At 38.0% G+C, this 27,844-nt stretch overlaps 1 protein-coding gene across 24 annotated transcripts in view; it reads left to right on the top strand.

Moving 5' to 3' along the window:
• Nucleotides 1-27,844, top strand: part of LOC107845531 (DNA mismatch repair protein MSH5) — a 78,501-nt gene that overhangs the window by 2,923 nt on the left and 47,734 nt on the right. For 20 of the 24 annotated variants that reach the window (XR_007045819.1, XR_001666879.2, XR_007045814.1 and 17 more), the window contains exons 7-18: nt 10-73; nt 4,243-4,634; nt 4,706-4,733; nt 4,837-4,868; nt 4,958-5,015; nt 5,234-5,320; nt 5,743-5,799; nt 6,407-6,508; nt 6,600-6,644; nt 7,240-7,317; nt 7,424-7,474; nt 7,567-7,648. Coding sequence is in view for 14 of the 24 variants with exons in the window: in XM_047398076.1 (XP_047254032.1) it covers nt 10-73; nt 4,243-4,634; nt 4,706-4,733; nt 4,837-4,868; nt 4,958-5,015; nt 5,234-5,320; nt 5,743-5,799; nt 6,407-6,508; nt 6,600-6,644; nt 7,240-7,317; nt 7,424-7,474; nt 7,567-7,648 (1,076 nt within the window). In the remaining 10 variants the exon portion in view is untranslated. Of the gene's footprint in view, nt 1-9; nt 103-4,242; nt 4,635-4,705; nt 4,734-4,836; nt 4,869-4,957; nt 5,016-5,233; nt 5,321-5,742; nt 5,800-6,406; nt 6,509-6,599; nt 6,645-7,239; nt 7,318-7,423; nt 7,475-7,566; nt 7,649-27,844 lie in introns of those variants that run through there. The other 4 variants (XM_016689905.2, XM_016689902.2, XM_047398079.1 and 1 more) reach the window with 3 other exon arrangements.

Here is a 27,844-nt window from a genome sequence, read left to right as displayed (position 1 = left end):
GGATCACAGATTGATGTACCTTCAAGTCACAGGGATGGATGATGGTTTGAACATAAAAGAGAGAGCTACTTTTGTGAGTCAAACGGTTACTGCCTTAATTCAGTATGCATCTTTATATTCTCTGAATACGTGTTTCTTCTTGTTGACACAAGGTGTGGTTACGATAGGTGCTATTTTGTTGTTTCTGCCAAATATGGTGTCTTATGGTTACCACCTTGGTTTGAGAACTTCCTGAGACAAAAATATCTCATGTACAATCTGTAACAATTACTACTGAGAGTAGTATTTAAGAACACAGATGCGCGCACGCGCGCACACACACACACACATACATACATATATATATACATATATATATATATATATATATATATTTGGTTCTTCAAGTGAACAATCATGGGATTTGGCTTCTCCAGTCTATGTTTTAGTCAAGCGGGGACAAAATTTGATTGAGACTTTCAATGGAAAGGGAGTGCTAAGATGCGTAGTAACTCATTACACTTATAAAGAAAGGTGCATAGTGACACATTCACAATGGTACTTTCAGATCCATATATGACAAGAGCATTTGTGGAAGTACGGTATGTACTTGAACGATTAACAGCAAGAAAGAATGGGAAAACATAGTAAACTCTACCTTCTTTAGTTGTTGTTGACTTGATCTGCAATGTTTGGAAATGCTGTCTTGGTTGTCATCGCCGAAAATTTCTCCTTCCAACGGATACATGCCTCAGAATGAGAAATAAAAGGAGAAGGCAGCTCTCAAAGGAAACATGACTTGGATATAAGCAGGATGGTCATATGGTTTTCCACAGCCGTGTCATCTTTTACCAATTACAACTTTCTTTTAAGTTAGTTCTTAGCTAAAACAAAATAACATTGAAGACAAGCGAAGAATTATTATCCCTTGGAGAATACTTATCATAAAGCATCTTGATCTTCACTCTTCAGCATATGTTTTAGTTTTCTGCTATCTGATAAAAACTGTAGGAAATCATCTCTCCTGTGACAATACAGTTGTATTGGTCACCATTGATACATGGATTATATGACATGGGTTCCGTGAATCGTGAGAAAGTTCTGTTGATTATTAGGATTGCTAGAATCACCTGTCAAGTCTTACATATTTCCCTTTTTTCAAATTGTTGATTTACAGTCGTGTAAGAACCTTGGTACACGGATGCTCCCAACTTCATCATCTGTTCTCATCAAGATAATATTACCAAATTTACTTCCAAGTAGTTTTTGCTGATCTGGTAGAACTTCATAATATAATCTGGAGTTATTGGCTCCATAGCGAGGGAATTGTACAGTTTGAAAATATTATGATTTGAACTGCGTTGTGGATGTGGATCTGTGAAAAACAGGTGACATACTCAATTTTTAGTCCAGAAGTCCATACAACAATCTTATCTTATGACATACTTTTATCTCTGCCAACTGTGGATGCTTAAATACTTAATGTTTCCAACACTTGCATTCATGTGCAATGAGATTTTCTTTCTGATTGTTAATGCAATAAAATACAACAACTCAGTCCTAAACAAGTTGGGGTTGGCTATATGAATCTCCACTTTCATTCAAGCTCATTTGCACCATTTTCATACTAAATAAAATAAAGGTGAAAAATAAGTTAAATAATAATAATAATAATGTTAGAAGTTATCTACCAAGTCTAAAACCTATTCTCAACTAGTAGCAATCACCTATTTGATATCTTTTTTCCATTGTTCCCTATCTTTAGTAAGTCACATTGCCAAGCATATGCAGGTCTATGCCAGCGCGCTTGACCACTGAAGCAATCCATCTCGTTAGGAGACTGGTGGAGCAGTATAAGAAAAGAAGGAAGGATTTGCACATGGTATTTATCCATTTAGAGAAGGGCTATGATAGAGTTCCCAGGGAGGTTCTTCAGAGGTGTTTGGAGGCTAGAGACGTACCTATGGTGTATGTTAGGGCGATTAAGGATATGTACGATGGAGCCAAGACTCGGGTTAGGACTGGGGGAGGGGACTTGGAGCAGTTTCCCGTCTTGATGGGGTTAAGCCAAGGATCGACGCTTAGTCCATTTCTTTTTGCTTTGGTGATAAATGTTTTGACACGACAAATTCAAAGTGAGGTGCCTTACCGTTTGCTTTTCGCGGATGATGTGGTCTTGATTGATGAGATACGTTGTGGAGTTAATGCTAAATTGGAGGTTTGTGGAGGCAAACCCTTATGTCTAAAGGGTTTAGGTTGAGTAGGTTCAAGACGGAATATTTGGAGTGTAAATTTAGCGAGGTGTCTCATGAGTCCGATTTGGTTGTGAAGCTTGATACTCATTCTATCAATAAGAGAGATAGTTTCAAGTATTCTGGATCTATGATTCAGGAGAATGGAGAGATTGAAGAAGATGTCACTCATCGAATTGGAATCCTATGTGACAAAAAGGTACCGCCTAAATTTAAAAACAAGTTCTATAGAGTGGTGGTTAGACTGGCTTTATTGTATGGGGCGGAGTGTTGGCCTACTAAGAAGGCCCACATACAGAAGATGAAGGTGGCAGAGATGAGAATGCTTCGGTGGATGTGTGGGTGTACTAGGAAAGATAGAATTAGAAATGAGGTTATTCAAGATAAGGTAGGTGTGGCTTTGGTGGAAGTCAAGATGTGGAAAGCGAGGTCGAGATGGTTCGGTCATATGACGAGGAGGGGCATGGATGCCCTAGTGCAGAGGTGCGAGAGGTTGGCAAATGATGGTTTCAAGCGAGGTAGAGGTAGACCAAGAAATATTGGAGGGAGGTGATTAGACATGACATGGAGCAACTACAGCTTACCAAGGACATGACCCTAGATAGGAAGTTGTGGAGGAGACGGATAGGGTAGAAGGTTAGTATGAGTTTAGGATGTTATATCTTTTATTGTATTACTCGGTGTATCTTGTTTATGGTATTATTGGATATGTTGATTTCTATTATATCTTGTTCTTTTACTATTCCTTGTCTAGATTGTTTTATTTTGAGCCAGGGGTCTACCGGAAACAACCTCTCTATCTCGCATCTGGGGTAGTGGTATGGACTGCGCACACTTACCCTCCCCAGATCTCACTTGGTGGGAATATATTGGGTATGTTGTTGTTGTTCCTTCCATGGAATTTTAGGTCTACCCTGTCTCCTTTGAACACCTTCACTTATCATAGTTTCGCACCTATTTGACGGGTGCGTCGGTATGCGGAACATGTCCAAACCATCTCAGACGTCCTTCTCACATTTTATCCTCAATGTGTGCTACTTGCACCTTTTGGTTAATGTAGTTCATTTTTAATCTTATCTAATCTGCTATGGTCGCACATCTATCTTAGCGTTCCATCTTTGCATCACTCATCTTGTGGATATGTTGGACTTAGCAACCCATCATTTACTACCATAAAATATTGGTTGTCTAAGAGCTGTTCTATAGACCTTAACTTTCACTTTAGTAGGCATCCTTCTATCACATAACACTCTAATAGAACTTCTCTTCATCTATCTTTCTATTCTCTTGAATGATTTCTCAAAAAATAAAGTTTATTTCTAGTATGCTATAGGAATATCATTTATACAGATGTTACTAATCATTAACTAGAAATAGTAAATTATATTTGCAAACTGATATATTGGAAAAAGAATATCAGGAACTGCAGCGTTGAATCAAAACTAACACTTGTCTTCATTTGGATTCTAGCCATGTGAGACAAACCTAAAATTCCATGAGGTTTCTCTTGGCAAATTTGTATGCCCATCACAAGTAGACTTCACCAATATTCGTCGTCTTAGATTATTGCTATAGAAACTCGTTCCTTTCCAGTATTATCTTAATTGTTCTTTTCAAGTACAAAACCATTAATATACAATGTTGACAAACATGCTTTACTTCCACTTAGCTGATATCCTTGTTTTAGTTTTGCTTCAGTAGCATTTTCTCGTCCTCTTTAACTGCAAATCACCTCTATTTAGTTAATCGATCTTGTGGTTGGAAACTCAAGCTTGATATACAGGTTATTCAGGTTTGCTAGTGTTTAGGGTATGTTTTTTCTGTTGCATATCTTTTACTTTAGTTAGGCGTACACGTTTACAAAAATAGTTAGCTATGCATAAAATATGCTAGCAAACAGTGAATGATTGTTCAATTGCTTACTTTATTCTTGTTGTTTGTTCTCTTAGGAGGCAACATTTCTGTCTCAACAAATATTAGTCTAAAGATTTGGCTCTTTCCGAAATTGCAGCTAAGTTCTATGATGGACGTCAGCAGTGATGTTCAAGTTCGTGCAAGTGGTGGCCTGTTAGCTGTGCTAGAAAATGAGCGGATCATAGACACCCTAGAACTAAATGAATGTGGGAGCGCATCAATTGCAATTGACTGCATCTGTGAAATTTCTCTGTATCTTCTAAGCTATAAGTTTTTCCGGGAATGGCTTAACCCTTTTTTAATCATTTCTCTCCTCATTCATATATCTTTGTTTTGTATCGGGGATAAAATTTGCGCAATGATGTGGGCCTTAACTATCACTTTAAGTGACAAATTTCTCAAAGTTGATTCAGCTGCTCATGAAGCATTACAAATATTCCAAATAGATAAGCATCCTAGCCATATGGGGATAGGCAGAGCAAAAGAAGGGTCAATGACGCATCACACTCTCTATGTTTAGTCAACCATGGAAGTTTTGACTAATCAAAAATTTTATGCAGGTTCTCTGTATTTGGGATGATGAATAAGGTTTGAGGAGGATGGCAGTTTTAAATCTGTAGCCATTTTCTTTTAATGGTTCTTAAGCAACTGCAGAAAAACATTGGACTAATATTTTGTTTACTTTTCTCAGTGTGTAACTCCAATGGGTAGACGTCTCTTGCGGTTAGTTTTGTTTGAAACAGTTTGATGTGTTTTTTGCAATGATAAAGTGAACGTGATGCCTTCTGATCTAATAGTTCATCTTTCATCAGGAACTGGTTTCTGAGGCCTATATTGGATCTTGATAACCTGAATCGACGTCTTGATACTGTATCCTTACCAAATTTTTTGTCATGGAAGCTTTGATCATTTTCATACTGCAGCTGAAAAGGCTTTTTTGCATCAATTCAGTATCTGAATACATGAGTTATATTTTTTTGTGGGAGTATTCTCAAAACCTGAAACCTGAAACGTTGTGACTTCCTGTGTAATTGATTTTATATTCATAAAACACATGAAAAATGATTTTTCCCCCCTGACTTTTGAAGATATCATTCTTCTTGTCTGCTGAAGAAATTTCTGCCTCTTTACGTGAAACACTGAAGTCTGTAAAAGATATTCCCCGCATTCTCAAGGTTCATATTTCCATTGTCTTTTTCTCTTCCATATACGTATTTTTCAAGTTTTGTCATTGTGTTTGCTTGTAGTATCACTCAAAGAAACAATCTTTCGGAATAAGTAAGAGGATGGAATTCATAACTGCACGAAACCATTAACCGCCTTCTACAATTTGTTCAAATTTTGAACTATTTTCTTAGTCCAAATGTATAAAATTAAATCAAACTAAACCACAATCTATTTCTTAAATTTGTGTGTACATAAAATATCTATAAGATGGGTTTTCTGTACATGCCTCAAGCCTGAATATAAACTGATTGTCTGTTTCATGCAAGTTCTATTCTCTTCGTAATGAGTTTGAAAGCATTGTATCATTATCAGCTTTCATCCTTTTTTCTTCTTGTTTCTTATTGTTTTCCTCCTTTCCTTGATTCTGCAGAAATTCAACTGTCCAAGTTCTATATCTACAAGTGCAGACTGGGCAGCTTTTCTGAAGGTAGATATGTCCATTCCTTCCGTTATACTTTATTGACCCATTCAATGTGGATCTGTAGTCAGAGAGAAAATCACCCGTTTGATTGAACATGCTGCCAATTAAACTTTACCTCTTATTATTTTGTGTGCTTCTTTCCTCTAGCTTCTCATCCATCAAGATTTTTTACTTTAAAGTATTTGAAGTTTATAGTTACATGCCATTTGAGCAAAAGTAGCACAACATTTAGGAACAAACATAGGTGTATGCTGGGTCATGGCTGTGCAATGTCTACTCCTCTTTGGAGGTTAACCTAAAAAAGTTCCATATTTCTTTTTTGTTTAGACAAGAAAAGTAGTATTGCATGTTTGCTACACTTTGTCATTTACCTGAATTTGAGCATAATAGTCTGACTAAGTGTTTTATCATCGGTTATTTTAGATGTACTTTATACGATTAAAGTTAGCCTTTAACCTCAAATTAGCACATGAAATGAGATAGGAGCGCCATTCCCGTTTTCGGTGTACCCTTTTGAAAAAAAAAACATTTTGCTTCTAAATCTATATTATTGCTTTCTTATTAGTCCCCATTGGTGTGCTTTACCCTGATTTTAGAATTCAATTTCATGCAGACTGTTTGTGCTCTCCTGCACATACGCAAAATATTTGAAGTTGGCATTTCCGGATCTCTGCTAGAAGAATTGAAGTATTTGAACTTGGATATTATTGAACGGGTATCAAACTTCACCACAATTATTATGTTCCACTGTAATTTCGATATTTACAACCATCCTTATCTACATACTCCGCTTTCTCTTTATGCAGGCTGGATTTTTCATTTCAGTCGATCTAGCCTATGTCTGTGAATTGGTTAGTATTGTTATCGGTATAATACTAGTTACAATATGTAAGGCTCCCACACTGGGACTTTATTGAATAGGAACAGCTTCATAAGTGGAAGTTTAAAATCTATGAAGAAAATCTTTTGCCTTATCATCCATAATTATCAGCTTGATTCTATAGAGACGCCAAAAAGCCAAATGAGCATTGATTTTCTTCAAAAAACTTTCCACAACTTTGACCTCTATCCCTTCCCAAGAATGCATTTATTTTCTGGTTTTAGGTAAGGAAATCTGACTACTCGTATTCTGGAAACTTCTTCAATTTAGTGACATTTTATTTGGAGCTTGAATTATGATCAAGCCAAAATGAGCTTAGATTTTCACCCATAGTCCTCGTTTCTGTCATAAAGATATGTCGAATTTCTTGTGGGTATAATAGTACCATTAGTCTAAGTTTCGCGGACTCTTTATTTTTGATGCCGTACCCGTGTCGGATTCTTCAAAAATACACTAATTTTGGCGAATCCGACACACGCCCATTGAAATTTTTGACGAGTCCGAGCAACATAGCCATTAGTACACCAGCAAGAGTTTTTTCATGTGTGTGTGCCTGTAATGTGCAGGTAATTGGCATCATTGATGTTGATAGAAGTAAAGAGAAGGGTTATGAGACCATAATAAAAGAGGGTTTCTGTGATGAGGTAGGATATACAACTGCAGTAACTTGTGGGTTTAATATCTTCTCTGCATTGGTTTTGTCATCTTCATTTACTTTATGACATTATGAGTGTAATCTTGTTTGTCTAGCTGGACGAACTGAGGCAGATATATGACGGATTGCCAGAATTTCTTGAAGAGGTTCTCTAACTTTTGTTTTTTCTCAACTTAACCACTTGCTGTTGAAGTTAAGGCAGCAGGCTATTGAATTTGATATTAGCATTTGTTTGTAGGTTTCGGCCTTGGAACTTGCACGACTTCCTTGCATGTATGGAGACGAGGGGGTTCCTTCTATAATTTACATACATCAGATAGGTCTGTTCATCCTTTAATGTTTCATAGGTATTTTGAAGCTACATAGGTAATTCAACTTTAAATTGATAACTGCTGATGCCCACTTAGATCCTTGGATGCTTCCTTTTGTTAGATATCAGTCTCACTTGTATATAAAGGCGGATTTAGCTTTTAAACCCTTTTCCCTTTTGTAGGAACTTGGCCGTTTCTTAATAATATTGACAGCTATTTGCTTTTATTGAGGCAGTTTAATATGACATGGAAATAAAGGCATGAGATAAAATATTATTGAGATGTGTGTTAATTATTGCCTTACATTGAGTCCTATTTATTATATCTAAACTTTGCACATTACCTAATACATATAACTAACACTCCTCAAACTGGTACATATAAATCATATGTACCGAGCTTGCAACAATTGTAACTAATACTAAGATATTGAGGTACCTGGTGAAAGTATCTGCAATCTAGTTGTTTAACTTCACAAGTCTTATAACAATATGTCCGAAAGAGGGACAAACTCCTCATGCACCACTTTCATGTAAAGTAGACATCTTGTCAATCATAGCTTGTTGTCATCCTGGATGAGAGAGTGCTTCACCTGTAGGCTTAGGAATAGAGATAGAGGACAAAGATGATACAAAAATATAATGTGGTTGTGAGAAATAAAAGAGAAGAATATTATTGAGTTATTGTGTCCACATTATTACATTGACACCCTATTTATAGACGCTACATTCTAATCATTTTCCAAGTAGGACACTACATTACATTGACACCCTATGTATAACTATTCATGTTCCTACTCATATTCTAATACTCACCCTCAAGCTGGTGCATACACGTCGCATGTATCGAGCTTGTTATAGATGTAATTAATACTAGGATCAGTGAGGGACTTGGTGAAGATATCTGCAAGAAAATTGGTAAGGACTTCTCATGACGTCTGGGCGACCTTAGTTGAAAAGAAAAAAAAATGAAAAGGTGGTCGAAAAAGTAGTAAACGCTGTCGAAAAGTCGACCTGTCCCGAGAAATTTTTTGAAAACTGGTATAAAATATATGGGTCATCTCGAGATCATGCTCACGCGCCGTATTATTATATTTGACGGCTGAAAAGTGGGTTGGAATGATGGTACGGCCCTATTGAAAAAGAGAAATTATGTGGGTAGAGTCGAAATGATGGCACGACCCTTTTGAAAAAGAGAAATTATATTGGTAGGGTTGGAATGATGGCACGACCCTATGCAAATCAAGTCTGAGTAGTCAATGGAAAGACGCACGATGCCACACAACTCAGATATGAGAAAGTAGTCCGGGAAGATGCATGATACTACACAAATTAAATATGAGAAAGTAGTCCGGGGAAATGCATGGTGCTATACAAATTAGACATGAGAAGCCACAGGAAAGAAGCACGGTGCCCCAACTTTGGCTAACATGATCATTGGGCGGACGGACGACATTTACGGGTAATAGTCACTCGTCTGCAGCGGAAGATCTTTAATTCTCTACTTGTAGAGGCTCTGATACTAAGTGAGAAATAAAAGAGAAAAATATAGTTGAATTTTGTTGTATCTACATTATTACATTGACACCCTATTTATAGAGACTATATTCCAATCCTTTTCCAAGTAGGACACTACATTACAATCCTTTTCCAAGTAGGATTCTATAAACTATTCATGTCCCTACTCATATTCTAATAGAGTTGATCATAACTTTAAAATGTGTAATTCGGTTAGTATTACGAGTAGATCGTGTACCTTTTCAAAGTGCAATCGGTGTACTAGGAGGAGATAAGTTCACAGTAGATGTAGGGTCTAGTGTAGAACATGAATTATCTGGGTCTGATGCTGGATGCATAGTGATAATAAGTCAAGAGTGGTGGCAATATGGCTAGGGATATACGACATGCAGTTTAAGAGTTAGCAATGGGTGATGGGACTACTGTATGACCGGCTAGCGGAATAAGGAGAAGTAAACCAGAGAATAGTTCATCCACTATAGGAACAGTAGGCTATAGGAACAGTAGGACTAGCCAAAATCTTGTCACACACTGAATCAATGTAATTAAGAAGTCTAGCAAGTCTAAGAACCAAGAAAATTTTATTGTCGTTGCTTCTATGTTTTTCAGCACTAGTAGTGAATGGTATCAACTTCTCAAATTTCTCCATGATTGTATGTCCCTATCCCAAATAAGAAGATATCCAATTCTTGCATCTTTAAGTTAGTCATCGGTAAATCACATCATAAAAATGAGTTATGTCAAGTGTGTATAGTGCAAACCTTATCCCAAATTGAATAACATGGCTGGAATGTTAGTCATCTGATAAATCACATCATAAAAACGAGATAAGTAATTAGTGTATAAAGTGCAAACCTTTTCCCAAATTGAATAACATATTTGGAATAGACGAAACAAAGGCATCAAGATGAAATCAAAGACCTCCCCAAGGGGCTACATAATTGAACATCAACCCTCTATCAATTTGTTCTAGTCTTTTCATCTCCCTCGGTAGCTAGTTAAGTATCATGAACATCTTGGCCCTTGCACCAGAACTCAATTAAGAAAGTCCACGTTAAATAGTTTGAACTTCCCATTGAGGGTCTTTGTGGTAATCATAAGATTTGAATTTTCTGTTTTTGTGTTTCTGGAACCAAAAACATCAAACCCGAAAGACATGTTTGATTACTTGGAGTCCCTTACCATTTGTGGGGTGGGAATTTGGTCTCCTTATATGGTCTTGGGCAATCCTCCTAATAGTTACCAAATGTGATGTTACTTCTGAAGGATATGTCATACCTGCATAACTCACCTCCTAACCAGCTACAAATGACCCTAGAAGGCGATGCGGAACAACCCTAGAAAGTCATTGAAACTGAGTCACAATGACCCTCTCACCGTGTTCTCTTCACCGAATTTTTCTCACAACCACTCTGATTCCATAGAAGAAATAAAGGCAAGAGATAAAATATTATGGGATGAATATTAACTATTGTCATACACTGAGCCCTATTTATACCTCTATTTTACCCAATACATATTCTCCAATGTGGTGTTATGGTCTCGACTAAGATCTAAAATCAAATTATGAAAATTAAATCAACTCAACAACAATTTTGGGGATTTTTGATTTCTTCTCATTAATCGAAAAATAGACAAATGGATCTCAAATACAACGAAAAAGAAAACTAAAACTGAAAATGGATAGAAAAAGTGCCGTTGAACCCACGAGAACCTGCAGAGTTAGATGAGGAGAGAATTAGAAGAAATTTGGGAGAGAGAGAGAAGGAGAGAGAACCAGTGAAAGAGGTGAGAAAAATGAGTAATAATTTTTTGGTAGCCGTTTCTCTCTCCTCTGATGGGTATTTGTAACTACCATGCCACGTGGCTCTATCACGATCATCGCTTTCTTTTTAATAATTTCTAATCCTAGCCGTCCATTCGCAAGCCGTCCAATTCAAATAAAACTCCTGCCTCACTTCGAGCCCCGCTAACTACACATAATTATTCCTTATTTTTGGGATCATAACATACCCCTCCCCTTGAAGGAATCCTTCACCTGAAGGATTAGGATCGAAATTAGGGAACTTAGCACGCAGAAACTGATAATCTTCCCAAATCGCATCTTTAGGTAGAAGGTTAGACCATAGTACCAACACTTGGACAACAACTGTATTCTTCTTCTTCTTCACTATTTGCCTTTGTAGAATAGCCACTGGTTAAACTAAGAATTGGCCATCTGAACCAGTAGAAGGAAATCTAGATTAAACCACTACGCAATCACCTACTTTCTTCTTGAGGAGGGACATATGAAACACTATGCACCTTAGTGCTAAGGTGCATCATGTAGGTAACAAAACCAATTCTAGCAGTAATTGCATAAGGCCCATAATATTTGGAGCTAAGTTTGATATTTATTCTCAGAGCTAAAGAGGTTTGTCTGTATGGTTGTAGTTTCAATTATATCATATCACTAGCTGCAAATTCCCTATTTGTCCTCCATTTATCAACATAGTACTTCATTCTTGCTTGTGCCTTGGTGAAATTGTCCTTGAGTAATTGTAGAAATTGTTGCCTCTGCATCACCATATCTTCAGTAGCTTGAACTATGTTCTCCAAGAGTGGACCAAGAGATAGTTGTTGAGGGGTGTAACCATACAAAGCCTCAAGTGGTATACATTACTACCCAATGTGAAAGTATTATACTACCACTCTGTAACTAGTAACCACTGCTTTCACTGATGTGGCCTATTAGCCACCATGTACCTCTAAGTAATTCTCAAGGCACTGTCCATCACTCTATGGATGGTAAGCAGAACTAAAGTGCAATTGAGTTCCAACAGCTTAAACAATGATACACGAAATACTAGTACTGATGACTCAGCTGCCACATAGACAAATTCAAATTACAGTTAGTTGGCGGGAAAAGTAGTTACACCTCAGTTTGGTGCACATTTCAATTCATTCACATGTTTAGCATGCCATTTACATTTCAGTAGTATAAGTAGCTCAATTGTACTAGCATTCTCAGTTTGGAAGGTGAAAACTCTAATCTCTCTGTTCTCTTCCCTAATTCTTCTTCTCTTCTCCTATTTCCCTCTTCTTCTTCATAACTGTATTTCCCTTTTGCCTCACTCTTAGTCCTTGATACCTCAATTTGGTATCAATTGGTATCAGCGACAGGTTATGCCATGCCTCTCCGCAAAACTATAGAAACACAACCACCCCTACCAACTACTAAGCTGCAAGAGCAGTTCGAGGACTTAGCTGCTCAGTAATTGGATTTGAGGTCTCTGGTTGAGCAAAGACACCGTGAATTACGTGAGGATATGGATCGCAGGAAAACTGAGTTGGTGCAAATGTTGAAATCAACGCTAGACGGACTCCAAGTGCATTCACCTGCTCCGAATAATACCTCGACTTCTACTGGTAAGGAACCTAGTTCACAGGCTGGTACCGAGATTTTAGGACCAAATCCATTCCAAAATCAGTATAATCGTGGTCATAATTTGGTGTTTCCTTGTTTTAATGGAATTGATTTGCGCACTTGGCTATATCGTATAGAGCAGTATTTCAGTGTGGATGAAACTCCCCTGATTCAGAGGGTGATATTGGTAACTATGCATTGAGAAGATGAAGCTTTGGTTTGGCATTAGTCCTATATGAAATGCAGGGATAATTCTGTCATGCCTACTTGGAATGTGTATTTGGCTGCATTAACAGAAACATTTGGGGATGATTTTGCTAATCCTATGTTGGCTTTAAAACAATTGAAACAAATAGGTTCTGTCAAGGAATTTCAATTCGTTTTTGATAGGTTGTCATCTCAATGAAACCTTACAACTAATCAAGCAATCTATTGCTATTTGGGTGGACTAAAAGAGGAACTGGTTAATCCCATTATGATGCATGATCCTTAGACTTTACCTAATGATACAAGAACGACAAGGAAGACACAAAAACATACACCAAATCAGTCCACAATTTTAAGGATCCGAGGACCAAGATGGAGACCACTCTCGGATTCGCTACCAACAACAAGAATACAAGAATTAGTGGTGTCTTTGGCACCAAAACAGCAACCCAAACTAATGTTAACAACAATTTATGAAGAGTAAAATGAACAATAACAATGTGAAGAATAACAACACATACACGGCTTCACAATAACAACATAGAATCGATTACAAGATTACAACAAGACAAAGATAGAAAGATAGACAAATGGATGGTATAATATTAGCAACCCAAGAGCTTATTCCACTCTTGGACCTTTAATACCACACACAACATAAACCTATCTCTTACGTGACCTCAAGGGAACGGGATTCCCAAGCAATCAACGTCTCAAACTAGCTACCAACACAAGTGATTCCACACTTGTTTACAAGGAATCCACCTTGCAAGACTCTCTCTAGAGTTCTCAAATATATCATCAAAGTTATGAACAAAAGACCTAATATTTTCTATTTATAGTCTAGGTTATAACTTATTACAAAAGGATTATAATGCCCTTAATGAACCAAGACAAAGGGGCGGCCTTGGAGTGTGCATATTGGACGGCTTTGGAGTGTTGGAGACTTGTTCTCTACACTTCAAAGCTTTTTCCGTTGGTTGGCCAGCCACCCGAGCTTGAGCCTTTACGTATTGGTCCACACTCACGATTGTACTTGTATCATCCTCTTTTTCTTGAAAAGGATTCGACCCCGAATCCAAACCTTGCAAAACAATAGAAGAGACCAAAGAACACATATTCCTCATGACATGAGGGTTAACGTTAGCACAATCAACAACAATTTTTTTTAATCAAACTATGAGTGTACATTCTACACATTCCGTGGGACCTTAGGGAATAGGATACCCTTTTAAGCACCAAAAGAAGTACTTGTCTATCCATCAAAGTGTGGCAAGAAACAAGACAAAGAAAAAATGTAATCAAACATAGCATCTTGCCAAGGTAGCTCAAACTTCACATACCCCCAAACATCCCTCTTACCGAATACCCTCCCAAGAAAGAGTCAACTAGTGTATCCACATAAGTGTGACAAGAAACAAGTATCAAGAGTTGCTCATCAAGTGAAAAACATACTCTTCCTGGAACAACAAATATGCCTGAAAGCCGAGATAGGAAGGCCATACATTCCATGCACATTCAAGCCATTCCAAAAGACATCCTCATCACCATGCTTCAAATGATCACCGGGATCAAATGGGTGGAGTGTCCATGGACTCGGGTTTAGGATGCATTTCCTTTTCCCAATACTACCACTAGTACAATCATATATCTCCTCTATACTAGCATGGTCTACAACAAAAACAACTAGAGGGTCATCCACAGTCAATCGGCCAACATGTTCAACATCACTATTTTCACACGCAAGTTGGTCTTCATGACTTCCATAAGACAATGTACTATCACTTGCCACAATGGCTTCAACACTAGATGGATCAACTAGTGTTTCCACAATCAAGTTGTACATTATCATCACCAAATGGAGGCACATTTGGCTCACTTAAAGACAAACTATCATTCACACTTAGTTGGCTACTAGCCTCATTCACTAGAGTGCAAGAGTTAGTTTGATTACCTTGTAGCTCATGTGGAGCATGTCCACTCACGGGAACTTGATTAGGAAGGCTTGGATGCTCTATCAAGTTATCTAACTCCTTGCAAAGAGAGCTTTCCGTCCCTTCCATTTTTCCTTCCACTCGGTCCATTATTCTTTCCATTCTCTCCATTCGAGTACTAAAGTCATGTTTCATACCCATTATGGCAGCCATCAAATCATTCATGGTCACCTTTTCCAATGCCATAGTACCTAACAAGAGAAATTCTAAAACAAAAACACAAAAAATAACAAACTAGTTAATGTTAGAAAAGAAAACATCCTCACAAGCTCTCACACTTTGAAATGTCTCTCAATTGGCCTCACAAGTGTTGGTAACTCGTTTATACTCAAAGGAGATTGCTTGGTACCAATTGGGGCTCGAGGTTGGAATAGATACTTTTTTGAAACAACTCAAAGAAAATACGTACGGACTTGAATCAAGAAACTACAACGAATTTCATAAAGATAAAAGCACACAAAGAAACGTAGACACAAATAAATGGACCCAAAACTAACTTACAACCTAGTAGACAATTACTAGTTTGTTAATTAGTAATAGAATCAACAAAAGGCAACTAAGAGACAAAGATTAGAAACTAAGAAATAAAAAATTTGAGCTTAATTATGTTGCGTGAACAGTAAAACATGATGACGTGGCAGCCACGTAATTGGTCACGGTTTTAACACATTTTATTTTCTAAAATTGGAAGTCTTGAACAATTTGTGATTTGGAATTGGTGGGAATTGATTTAGGAGGGAAACAAGTCTTGAAATCCTGTTGTCAAATTCAAAAGTGGAAAACTAGACTTTTCATCCCCCTTAAAACAAGGCCCTTAAAACAAGGAGAGTTGTTGAGAAGTGATTGACTAGTTGATGGGTAATGGAAAGTCTTTCAAGACTAACAAGCTTTCACCTTTTTCTTTTCAACTTTATAGATCTAGTATTCACTTTATTTTAACTCTTGAAAGGGATGAAGAACATCAAGAACAACTTTAACAATCACCAAGAACACAACAATCCTAACAACCAATTCCAACAACAACAAGGCCAATAAATCACGGCCAAGTCCACCAAGATGACAACACAATCGGCTAAGGCTTCAAGTTCACAACAAATGCAAGCTCAAATTTAGATCTTGACTCAAGAGTGTTAGTGATGCAGAAAACTAACGCTTGAAACACCAAGACAAACAAAATGACTCCTAGATCTAATGTTCAAGTCTCAGCCAAACACAACAAGAACACAACAAACTTTCGGCCAAGATCCAAACTCAAGAACACTACTTTTTTTTTTTGTATTTTCAACCAAGCTAGCCCAAGATTGATCTTGTGGGAACAAAATCATGCCATGCTCTGATACCAAATGATACAAGAACGACAAGGAAGACACAAAAACATACACCAAATCAGTCCACAATCTTAAGGATCTGAGGACCAAGACGGAGACCACTCTCGGATTCGCTAATAACAACAAGAATACAAGAATTAGTGGTGTCTTTGGCACCAAAAAAGCAACCCAAACTAATGTTAACAACAATTTATGAAGAGTAAAATGAACAATAACAATGTGAAGAATAACAACACATACACGGCTTCACAATAACAACATAGAGTCGATTACAAGATTACAACAAGACAAAGATAGAAAGATAGACAAATTGATGGTATAATATTAACAACCCAAGAGCTTATTCTACTCTCGGACCTTTAATACTACACACAACATAAACCTATCTCTTACGTGACCTCAAGGGAACGGGATTCCCAAGCAATCAACGTCTCAAACTAGCTACCAACACAAGTGATTCCACACTTGTTTACAAGGAATCCACCTTGCAAGACTCTATCTAGATTTCTCAAATATATCATCAAAGTTATGAACAAAAGATCTAATATTTTCTATTTATAGTCTAGGTTATAACTTATTACAAAAGGACTATAATGCCCTTAATGAACCAAGACAAAGGGGCGGCCTTGGAGTGTGCATATTGGACGGCTTTGGAGTGTTGGAGACTTGTTCTCTACACTTCAAAGCTTTTTCGTTGGTTGGCCATCCACCCGAGCTCGAGCCTTTACGTATTGGTCCACAATCACGACTATACTTGTATCACCTAAGACCTATAGGTTGGCCAGGTTAGCAGAGGCAACAATGGCTGCTAACAATAGAGCTTTAAGGCAGGGTTTGACATCTGGACCTGTAGGAGCAACCAGGAAAACTAATTTTGAGATACAACTTCTAAACCACCTGCTTACAACCCTTCTAATTCTACCAGGCAAGCTCTACCTCCTATTCCATCGAATGTAGTCAACAGAAATAGAAGAACCATTTCTCCAGCTAAAATGCAGGCGAGGATAGCTCAAGGTTTGTGTTATTTTTGTGATGAAAAATATACACAGGGCCATAAGTGCGCATTACCTAAACAAATATTTGTGTTGGAATTAGAAGAACACTTGAGTAATGAGGATAAAGTAGTTGCAGGAACAGTGGTTAAGTTGTATGACACAAATTTTGATGAGGTGATTAGATCATCTGCAGAAACCCTGTGATTTCATTATGTGGTCTAAGTGGGATAGAAGGTGCTCGAACTATTCATGTAGTTGGTTATCACAAGACCAGACCAGTACAAATTTTATTAGATGGAAGTAGTACACATAAGTTCATTGATGTGGAATCTGCAAGGAAGTTAGGATGTCAAGTGGATTCTAGCAAAGTTAGTTATGTGAGTCTGGGAAATAATTCATTAAAAGCCACTACAGGTGTAGTAAAGGGGTTCCAGTAGATGCTTCAGGGTACTACTTTTGTTTCTGATCTGATAGCTTTTCCTATGGGAAAATATGGCATTGTCTTGGGAGCTCTGTGGATGAAAACTCTGAGACCAGTGACTACGGATTTCAATGAGTTAACTATGTCCTTTCACTTCCAAGGGAAATTCCATCTGCTGAAAGGAGTTTCTGAGAAATGTAGTATGACCAGTTCTAAAGCTGTGAATAGGTTGAATGATGACAAATATCAATTGTTCATGCTGCACCTAGTCAATGCCTCTGTAGGTGGTTAGATACAGGATCAGTTATATGCTCTACAGATGACTAAGGATGCAGTTCTATCAGAACCTTTAGATACTTTACTTGATCACTATCATGAATTATTTGCGGAACCAACTTCCCTACCACCTTCTAGAGGTCCATTTGATCATAGTCTCCCGCTGCAACCAGGCTCCAAGGTTGTTAAAAAAGGAGATTATTGAAAAACTGATCCAAGACATGCTGCAGCAAGGTATCATTCAATACAACAATAGTCCATTTGCTTCACCTGTGGTCTTGGTTGGAAAAAAAGATGGAAGTTGGAGATTGTGTGTAGACTACAGAGAGTTAAATCAGAAGACTGTGAAGGACAAGTTTCCCATCCCCATTATTGATGATTTGTTGGATGAGTTAGCAGGCGCAGTCATTTTTTCAAAAATTGATCTTAGGTCTGGTTATCACCAGATCAGGATGGTTGCTTCAGATGTTCACAAAATAGCTTTCAAAACTCACATGGGTCATTATGAATATTTGGTCATGCCTTTTGGCTTAACCAATACTCCCTTAACCTTTCAAGGACTCATGAATCATCTGTTCTTACCTTTTTTAAGGATGTTTGTTTTAGTCTTTTTTGATGATATTCTTGTATATAGTAGAGGTGTACAAGATCACGTGGAGCATTTACAACAGGTATTTGATGTTATGGTTCATAACAAGCTTCTTGCAAAGAGATCCAAATGTGTTTTTGGTGTTTCCAAGGTTGAGTATCTTGGACATTTCATTTCTGAAGCTGGTGTTTCTACTGATCCTAGGAAAATTAGTGCAGTGCAACAATGGCCTATTCCCACTACTCTTAAGCAGTTGAGAGGGTTCCTTGGCCTAGCTGGTTAATACAGGAAATTCATAAAAGGTTATGGTCACATAAGCAGACCACTGACTGAGCTGTTGAAAAAGGACAACTTTCAATGGACAGATATTGCTACTCAAGCCTTTCATGCTCTTAAGGTTGCCTTGGTTTCATCTCCTGTTTTAGCCTTACCAGATTATTCTCTTCTTTTTGTAGTTGAGACAGATGCTAGTGGTTATGGTATTGGTGCAGTGTTGCTTCAAAATGACCATCCTATAGCTTTTCTGAGTAAGGGTCTTGCACCTAAACATATGGTCTTATCTGTATATGAGAAGGAGTTATTAGCCTTAGTTTTTGCAGTATCCAAATGGTCCCATTATCTGCTAGGACAACATTTTGTTGTTAAGACTGATCAAAAAGCCCTTAAGTACTTGTTGGAGCAGAAGATACACACTGATGGGCAAGTTAGATGGTTTTAGCTAAGCTCCTTTTCTTTGATTTTGAAATCCAATATAAGAAGGGTAAGGAAAATGTGGTTGCTGATTCTTTATCCAGAGTGCATGGAGCTGAGGTGATGACTATGATGATCTCTTCAGTTCAGTCTGATTTATGGACTGAGATTCGAAACAAGTTGGTCTATTGATACTGATCTCCAGACTCTCATTACATCACTTCAAGTTACTCCTCAGAAGCAGTATACTTGGATCAATAATCAATTAAGAAGGAAGGGTAAGCTAGTGGTGGGCAAGGATGCTGATCTCAGACTTAAGATTATTTTTCTATGGCACTCTACTGCCTCAGGTGGTCATGCTGGTATAGATTCTACCACAAGGAAGGTGTTGACTTATTTCTACTGGAAGGGCATCAGGAAGGACATTCTCCAGTTTGTGCACAATTGTTCCATTTGTCAAAGAAATAAATATGACACTGCAGCCTACCCTGGATTATTACAACCACTTCCTATTCCTCAATTACCCTAGTCAGATATTACCATGGATTTCATAGAAGGTCTTTCCAAGTCTCATGGAAAAACTGTTATTTGGGTTATTGTTGACAGACTCACTAAGTATGACCATTTTCTTGCTCTCTCCCATCCATTCTCTGCTCAAACCTTAGTCCCTATATTCTCAGACTCGGTTTTTAAACTCCATGGTTTCCCTGCTTCTATCACTAGTGATCGAGATCCCATCTTTATTAGTTCCTTTTGGCAATCCTTCCTTACTTCTCAAGGTGTCACACTTCAAACTTCCACTGCCTATCACCCCCAAACGGATGGGCAATCTGAGGTCCTTAATAGGTGCCTTGAAACATATCTTAGGTGCTTTTGCACCGACTCCCCTTTTGATTGGACTTTCTTTCTTTCTTCCATTAGCTGAATGGTGGTATAACTCAACCCATCATTCCTCCATCCAAACCTCTCCTTTTGAACTCCTCTATGACTACCCTCTTCCTTTACATCTTCTTTACATTCTCATGAGTTTGATATTTCTACTCTAGATGATATTCTGCTGCTGAGAGAATTTTAACTTCAGCTCGCCAAACACCATCTCACTAGAGCTTAACAAAGAATGTAATCTCAGGCTAATACCCATAGAATTGATAAGCAATTTCAGGTTGGTGATTGGGTCTTTGTCAAGCTTCAACCCTATCGACAATCATCTATGACCTCTTTTCCTTATTACAAGCTTGCCTCTAGGTATTTTGGTCCTTATCCCATTATTGCTAAGGTGGGTGCTGTAGCTTACACTCTTCTGTTTCCTCCAGAGGTTTTGATTCACCCTACCTTCCACATTTCTCAACTCAAATTCTGCCATGCTATTCCTTCTGACATTATTCATCCTCCCATAATCCACCTTTCCAGTCCTTTGTGTCCCTTCCCTAAATCGATTCTCGACAGGTTATTGGTCAAACGAGGTAATAAAACTGTGGTTCAGTGTTTGATTAGGTGGTCTGACTTGGATGTATCTTACGCTACTTGGGAATTTGCTGCTGCATTGAGGTCCAGATTTCCTTCCTTTATCCTTGAGGAAAAGGATGATCTTCATAGCGGGGGTATTGATACACGAAATAGTAGTACTGATGACTTAGCTGATGACTCAGCTGCCACATAGACAAATTCAAATTACAGTTAGTTGGCGGGAAAAGTCGTTACGCCTTGGTTTTGTGCACATTTAATTCATTCACATGTTTAGCATGTCATTTACATTTCAGTAGTATAAGTAGCTCAATTGTACTAGCATTACTCAGTTTGGAAGGTGAAAACTCTACTCTCTCTGTTCTCTTCCCTAATTCTTCTTCTCTTCTCCTATTTCCCTCTTCTTCTTCATAACTGTATTTCCCTTTTCCCTCACTTTTAGTCCTTGATACCTCAATTTGGTATCAAACAATGCCTGCCAAAAGTTGCTCACAAAAATCTTGTCTCTATCAGTAACTATGGACTCAGGTATTCCATGTAAGCTATGAATCTTCTTCCAAAAAATGTTAGCAACTGTAGCTGCAGTAAAAGGATGCGACAAAGTGAGGAAATGAGCATGCTTAGTAAACCTGTCAACTGTTACCCAGATGGCATCTTTAAACTTGGATTTTGGTAAGCCTTCTATAAAGTCCATAATGGTATGGCTCCAAGCTTGATTTGGGATGGGCAATGGTTGCAAGAGTCCAGGATAAGCTGACCTGTCATCTTTGTTTTAGTGGCAAATGTCATAACTTGAAACGTAATCATTCACCATCAATTTCATGTTTGGCCAATAAAATCACTAAGTTAATCTCTTCAATGTCCCTAATTGTCCAGAATGACCTCCAAGTGGTGTGCCATGAAATGAGGAAATCAACTTTTGTCTCAAGTTGCCATTTGATCCTATATACACCTTACTCTTTCTTTTGAGAATTCCAGCTTAGTAATGCCATAAGCTAGGCCCATTAGTGTCTATTGCCAATAGTGTCACAATGTTTTGCACCTGAGCATCATCTATGTGACTGTTGTCACTTCTTGAATCCATACAGAAGTACAAGTGCTGACAACAAACAGCTGAGCTGGAGTTTAAGCCTCTATTCCTTGTAGCCCTTCCTACTGCTTGGACAATGCATTAGCCACCCTAGCTCCCTTTTTATATTGAACCTCATAATCAAGTCCCAAGAGCTTGGTCAATCCCTTCTGCTGCATAGCTGAAGTCATCTTTTGTTCTAGTAGGTACTTCAAGCTGTGATGGTCAGTTCTCACTATAAAATGCTTGAATTGAAGATAGTGTCTCCACTTATCAATAGCCCTTAGAAGTGCCATGTATTCCTTTTCATACATTGACCTCCCTCTATGCTTTAATGCTAACACTTTACTGAAATAAGCTATTGGTTTACCTTTCTTCAACAACACAACCTCAATGCCTCTGTGACTAGTATCTGTCTCAACCACAAACTCCTGTGTGTAGTTAGGAAGAGCTAATACTGGGATGGTGGTCATGGCCACCTTGAGTGCCTTAAATGCTATCTCTTCTTCTGGATTCCACTTAAAGAAGTCCTTTAATAGGTCAGTAAGAGGCCTGTAAATGGTACCATAGTTCTTAACATATCTCTTACAGTAACCAGTGAGACCAAGGAACCCTCTGAGAGCCCTGAGTGTTGTAGGTCTAGGCCAGTCTACCATGGCCTGAATCCTTTCACGATCAATAGCTACTCCATCTTAATTAATGATGTGCCCCAAGTACTCCACTTGTGGCTGACCAAAAGAACACTTAGGCTTCTTTGCAAACAATGAATGAGTTTTAAGGGTAGCAAACACCACTCTCAAGTGTTGAATATGATCATCTATAGTGAGGCTGTAGATTAGGATGTCATCAAAAAATACTAGCACAAATTTTCTCAAGAAGGGTTTGAAAATCTTATTCATTAAAGCTTAGATGGTTGTTGGAGCATTAGTGAGCCCAAAGGGCATCACCCTGAACTCATAATATTCCTCCTGAGTTCTGAAAGCTGTTTTAAACACTTCCTCTACTCTTATCTTGATTTGGTGATAACCATAGCACCACATAATCCATCCAACAAGTCATCCAGTATTGGAATAGGGTACTTTTCTTTGATAGTAATATCATTTAAGCCTCTATAATCTACACAGAACCTCCATGTGCCATCCTTCTTCTTGACCAAGAGAGCAGGTGATGAAAAAGGGGCTGACTATGCTGGATCACTCCACTAGTAAGCATGTCCTTCACTTGTTTCTCCAGCTTATCCTTTTGATGGTAGTCGTACCTGTAAGGTCTTAAATTGACTGGCATAGCCCCAGATTTAAGAGGGATAGAATGATCCAAGGCTCTAGCAGGTGGTAGGGACTTAGGCTCAGCAAACACTTCATCGTACTCATCTAATACTTCTTAAATTCCTGCATCAATGGTCAGCTCAACCTCATGTGGGACTGTGGTCATCATAAACAAATGAGCAATGAGTGCTTGACCTTTCTTCAACATCTTGCTCATGGACTGCTTGATGTCATACTCAAACTACCCTCCTCAGGTAAACTTGGTAGCACAAGTTTGTTGCTCCTCCTACCTGTAGTCACACACCTCCTTTCATGGTCAAATTTTGTAGGATTATGCTTCTTCATCCAGTCATTTCCCAACACAATGTCCTTGCCTCCAAGAGGAATAATAAGCAAATTTTCCACAAAGAACCTTCCTTGCATTTTCCACATGAATCCCTTAAAATGTGAAGTGCAAAGCACATAATTACCATCTGCCATAGTCAGTCACTCTTACTGGCGGGCAAATGCTAGATTGATGGCCAATAACTTGAACTGTGTGCTCATCAATAAATGTGTGCTACCTGAGTCAACCAACAAGGATAACTGCCTCTTCTACACAGTATACCCCACTAAGATGGTATTTTCTTCTCTATTATGGCCTGTTTAAGTATTGAGACACACAATTTGTTGTATCTCTTGCTCTAGTACACCTTCAATTAATAATTCAGGTGGTTTCTCAGTAATTTCAGCTGCATCTAACACAGGTTCAACCTCATCTAGTATAGGTTCAACCTCTACTTCTCCCGCCAAACAATTGAGTTCCTTCTTCTTGCAGATATGCCCAAGCCCGTACTTATCACCACATCTAAAACACAAATGGTTGGCCTTCCTGTAGTTATACACTTCAGGACTGATTCTGAAGGTGTTATTCCTTATAGTAGGGTTACTAAGTGTTTTGTTAGCACTAATTGTTTGGTTACTCTTGATAGTGGACTTGTTTCTCTTTTAAGGCAGCCTCAATAGCCATTTCCTGCATCTTAGCCTTTTTTCAATCGCCCCTTTCAGTATGGTTGGTCTAAACATCGTAACAACAACCTGATTTCTTCCTTCAAGGCACGTATGAAGCTAGATAAGAAGTGAGCCTCATTCAGGGCTAGGTTCCTGATGAGCATCTTTCCCTTTAGATCTTCAAATCTACCCAGAAATTCATCATCTGTACCTGTTTGGCTTAGTTTATTGAGTTCTTCCACATCTTCAACTAGTATCTCACCAAACCTGCTGACCAATTCCCCCCTTAAAATCTACCCAATTCACTACTCCTCGACTCAGCACTAGTGAATAATACCACACCTCAGTAGATCCATTCAAATAAAGTGCAACAGTTTCCACTTTATTCTCATCAACAATTCTATACTGCGTGAAATACCTTCTGCATTTTCGAATCCATACCTTGGGTTCATGACCTTCTAATTGAGGTAGCTCCCACTTGGGTGGCAAAACTGGAGCTGGTGGATGCCTGTTTCTGATGTCGTGAACTGGATTAGGCAATTCTCCACCACCAATGTTCTGGCCTGCTGGACCTCTTTCCAAAGCACCCGAATGATCGAGGATTAATTCTAGTGTTCCTTGTATTCCAACTTTCGTGTTCTTCACCTCTTGCTGCGAATTTAATAGATCTGTTAGCATTTCATCATGACGAGTTAGCTTCTTATCAGTCAATTTCCAACAAGTGCCCTCTGCCATCCTTACCACATAGGTCTCATGATCTGAGCTCTTATACCACTTGTTATGCTTGTCAATTTTGCTGAATGATTTCTCAAGTTGAGAGTTCTATCATTAAATAGAAAGACTTCTTCTTGTACATCCCTAAAGATCTGCCATGAATCTCCTAATATCTGCCATGTATCCCTTAATATCTATCATTCCTAACTATTACATCTCTAAGAATATCTCCTATATCTAAGTATTAAAAGCTATTTACACAAATATTTACAAATATTACGCATTTATAACTGAAATCTATGTGTTGAAATCTGTCCAAAAAATCCGTCCAAATAGCTGTATATCTGTCTATCATTGAAATTTGTCCAGAAAATCTGCTGGACAGAAATGATGTCTATTATCCTAACACCCCCCCTCAAATTGATGCCAGTGAATCAAGAAACATTAATTTGCCCACTAGAAATTGATGGCGTTGCCGTGCCATGGATTTTGTAAACGCATCGGTGATTTGGAGATCACTGGATACATGTGGAAGAGTAATGACTCTCTTATCTCTCTAATATAATGATAGTCCACTTCAATGTGTTTGGTCCTTTCATGAAAAACTGGATTGGTGGCAATCTAAATAACACTTGTGTTGTCGGTGTGGAGAGGAGTGAGATTAGATTGGGGAAATCCAATTTTTGCAAGTAAACCACGAAGCCAAACAATCTCGGAGTAAGCAGTAGACATTGCTCGATATTCAGATTCGGTTGAAGATTTTGAAACACAGTCTTGCTTCTTGCTCTTCCAACATATTAAAGTATCTCTGAGAAACATGCACCAACCCGTGACGGAGTGACGGGTGTCAGGATATCCAGCCCAATCAGAATCACTAAATGCATTAAGCTGAATTGGAGAACGACTAGGAAAGAATAATCCATGAGTAGGTGTTCCCAAGAGATATCGAATGATGCAATGGACAACCACCAAATATAGATGACAGGGAGCCTGCATAAATTGTCTCACTTGTTGAACTGCAACAGAGATATCAGGCCGAGTAATAGTAAGATAATTTAGGCTCCTAACTAATTTCCGTTACAAAGTTGGATCAGGAAGAAGATCTCCTTCCTCACGATGATACTTTACATTCAGTTCCAATAGAGTATTTACAGATGAAGATTCTTGAAGACTAGCCAAAGTAATCAAATCTTGTGTATATTTTTGTTGGTTCAAGAACACACCTAAAGAATCATAATGAACTTCCAACCCTAAAAAGTATGTAAGAGTACCAAAATCTTTCATATGAAAACAATCCTTTAGTTGCTGTTAGATGCTAGTGATTAGTGAAGAGTCAGTTCCTGTGATAATAATACCATTTACATACACTAGAAGAAGAACACAACCTGCAGATGTTTGTCGAAGAAACAAAGATGATTTATTTTTGCTCTGCTCAAAAGAGAATTGAAGCAAAGTAGACTGAAACTTGTCAAACCAAGCTCTAGGAGCTTGTTTTAATCCATATAAAGACTGCTTCAACTTGCATGCATCTGATGTAGGTGATGAGAACAAACCAGGTGGAGGTTTCATATAAATATCTTCTTTGAGATCACCGTGGAGAAAAACATTTTTGACATCCATTTGATGAAGAGGCCAATTTTGTGACGCAATAATGGCAATAATAGTGCGCACCATAGTTATTTTTGCTATAGGTGCAAAAAGTCTCCTCATAGTCCACACCATACTCTTGTTTGTTTCCAAGAATCACTAGTCGAGCCTTGTACCAATCAAGAGTTCCATCAGAATGAAGTTTAATTGAATAAACCTATTTACATCCAATTGGACAGACATTTGAAGGACAAGGAACAATATCGTATGTGTTATTTTCTTTAAAAGCCAAAAATTCCTCTTTCATTGCTTTCTACCAACATTCAAGCTTGGAGGCTTGTGAGTAACTTGTTGTAATAGAGATGGTGGATAAAGTAGAAGAAAAACCATACCATTTAGGAGTATGAGACACTCTGGTAGATCGTCGAGAAGGGTCAAGTGGAGTAGACCTTGAAGAAATCTCAGATTCTCGTTGTGGAGCAGTCTCAGGTGGCGGATCCGTTTCGGAATGGGGTAAAGTTGGCCGACGTCATTCATACACAAATCCAGGTTTAAACCGCTTAGAAGAAAATGGCAAATCCTCAAAAGTCGGAAGAAGAGAAACAGAAGATGACTCAATATGGTTAGGAAAGAAAGACTGATTTTCAAAGAACACAACATTTCTAGAAACATGAAATTTGTTAGAACTTGGATCATAACAAATAAAACCTTTTCGTGAAGTACTATAACCCATAAAAGCACATTTAGTAGGCTGAACAGAAAGTTTATTGTGTTGAGATGGAGGTAGGTGCACAAAACAAATACAACCAAATGTATGAAAACTGTGGTAGTTAGGATACTTGTGATAAAGATGATAATATCGAGATTCAAGATTTAACACTTTAGATGATAGTCTATTAATCAAATAAACAGTAGTAGACAAGCTTCCACCCAGTATTTAGATGGTACAAATGACTCAATCAATAAAGTACGAGTAACATCTAAAAGATGACGTTTTTTACGCTCAGCCACCCCATTATGTTGTGGTGTATATGGGCAAGAGCGTTGTGAGATGATCCCTTTCTCAAGTAAGAAATTATTGAATTCATAAGACATATATTCTTCACCAGAATCAGATCTTAATATTTTGATACATGTGGAAAATTGATTCTCAATGTAAGCCAAAAATTTTTTGAACATGGAAAACACTGCAGATTTGGATCGAAGAAAATGCTCCCATGTAAACCAATTATAATCATCTATGAATGTCATAAAGTACTTCAAATGAGCATGTGAAACAATTGGTTAAATGCCCCAAACATCACTATGAATTACATCAAAACAGTTCATAGCACGACTACCAAAATTAGGAAAAAGAACAATTTTACTTTTGCCTAATTTACAAGTAGAACAATCAAAGTAAGCAACTGAAAATTGATTTTTATTTCCTAATAGACCAGAATTTGATAAATGAGACAACACAATAGAATTAGGACGTCCTAGACGCTTATGCCAAACCTCCGTCTTACTGGTTGTAGGAGTACAAGCAAAAGATAGAACACAAGGAATGGAAAAATGTATAGGAAACAATCTTCCAACTTTAGGCCCTTTTGCGATTATCGTCTCCGACACCTGATCCTGCACAATGCAACCATTACGAGAAAATTTCACATCATAATTGTCATCTACTAATGGACCAACTGAAATAAGACTA

Source organism: Capsicum annuum, chromosome 10 (assembly GCF_002878395.1).
Source record: "Capsicum annuum cultivar UCD-10X-F1 chromosome 10, UCD10Xv1.1, whole genome shotgun sequence".
In the NCBI taxonomy this organism is placed as follows: Eukaryota; Viridiplantae; Streptophyta; class Magnoliopsida; order Solanales; family Solanaceae; genus Capsicum; species Capsicum annuum.
The sequence above is the reverse complement of the archived record's forward strand: the minus strand, read 5'-3'. Positions and strand labels throughout refer to the sequence as shown.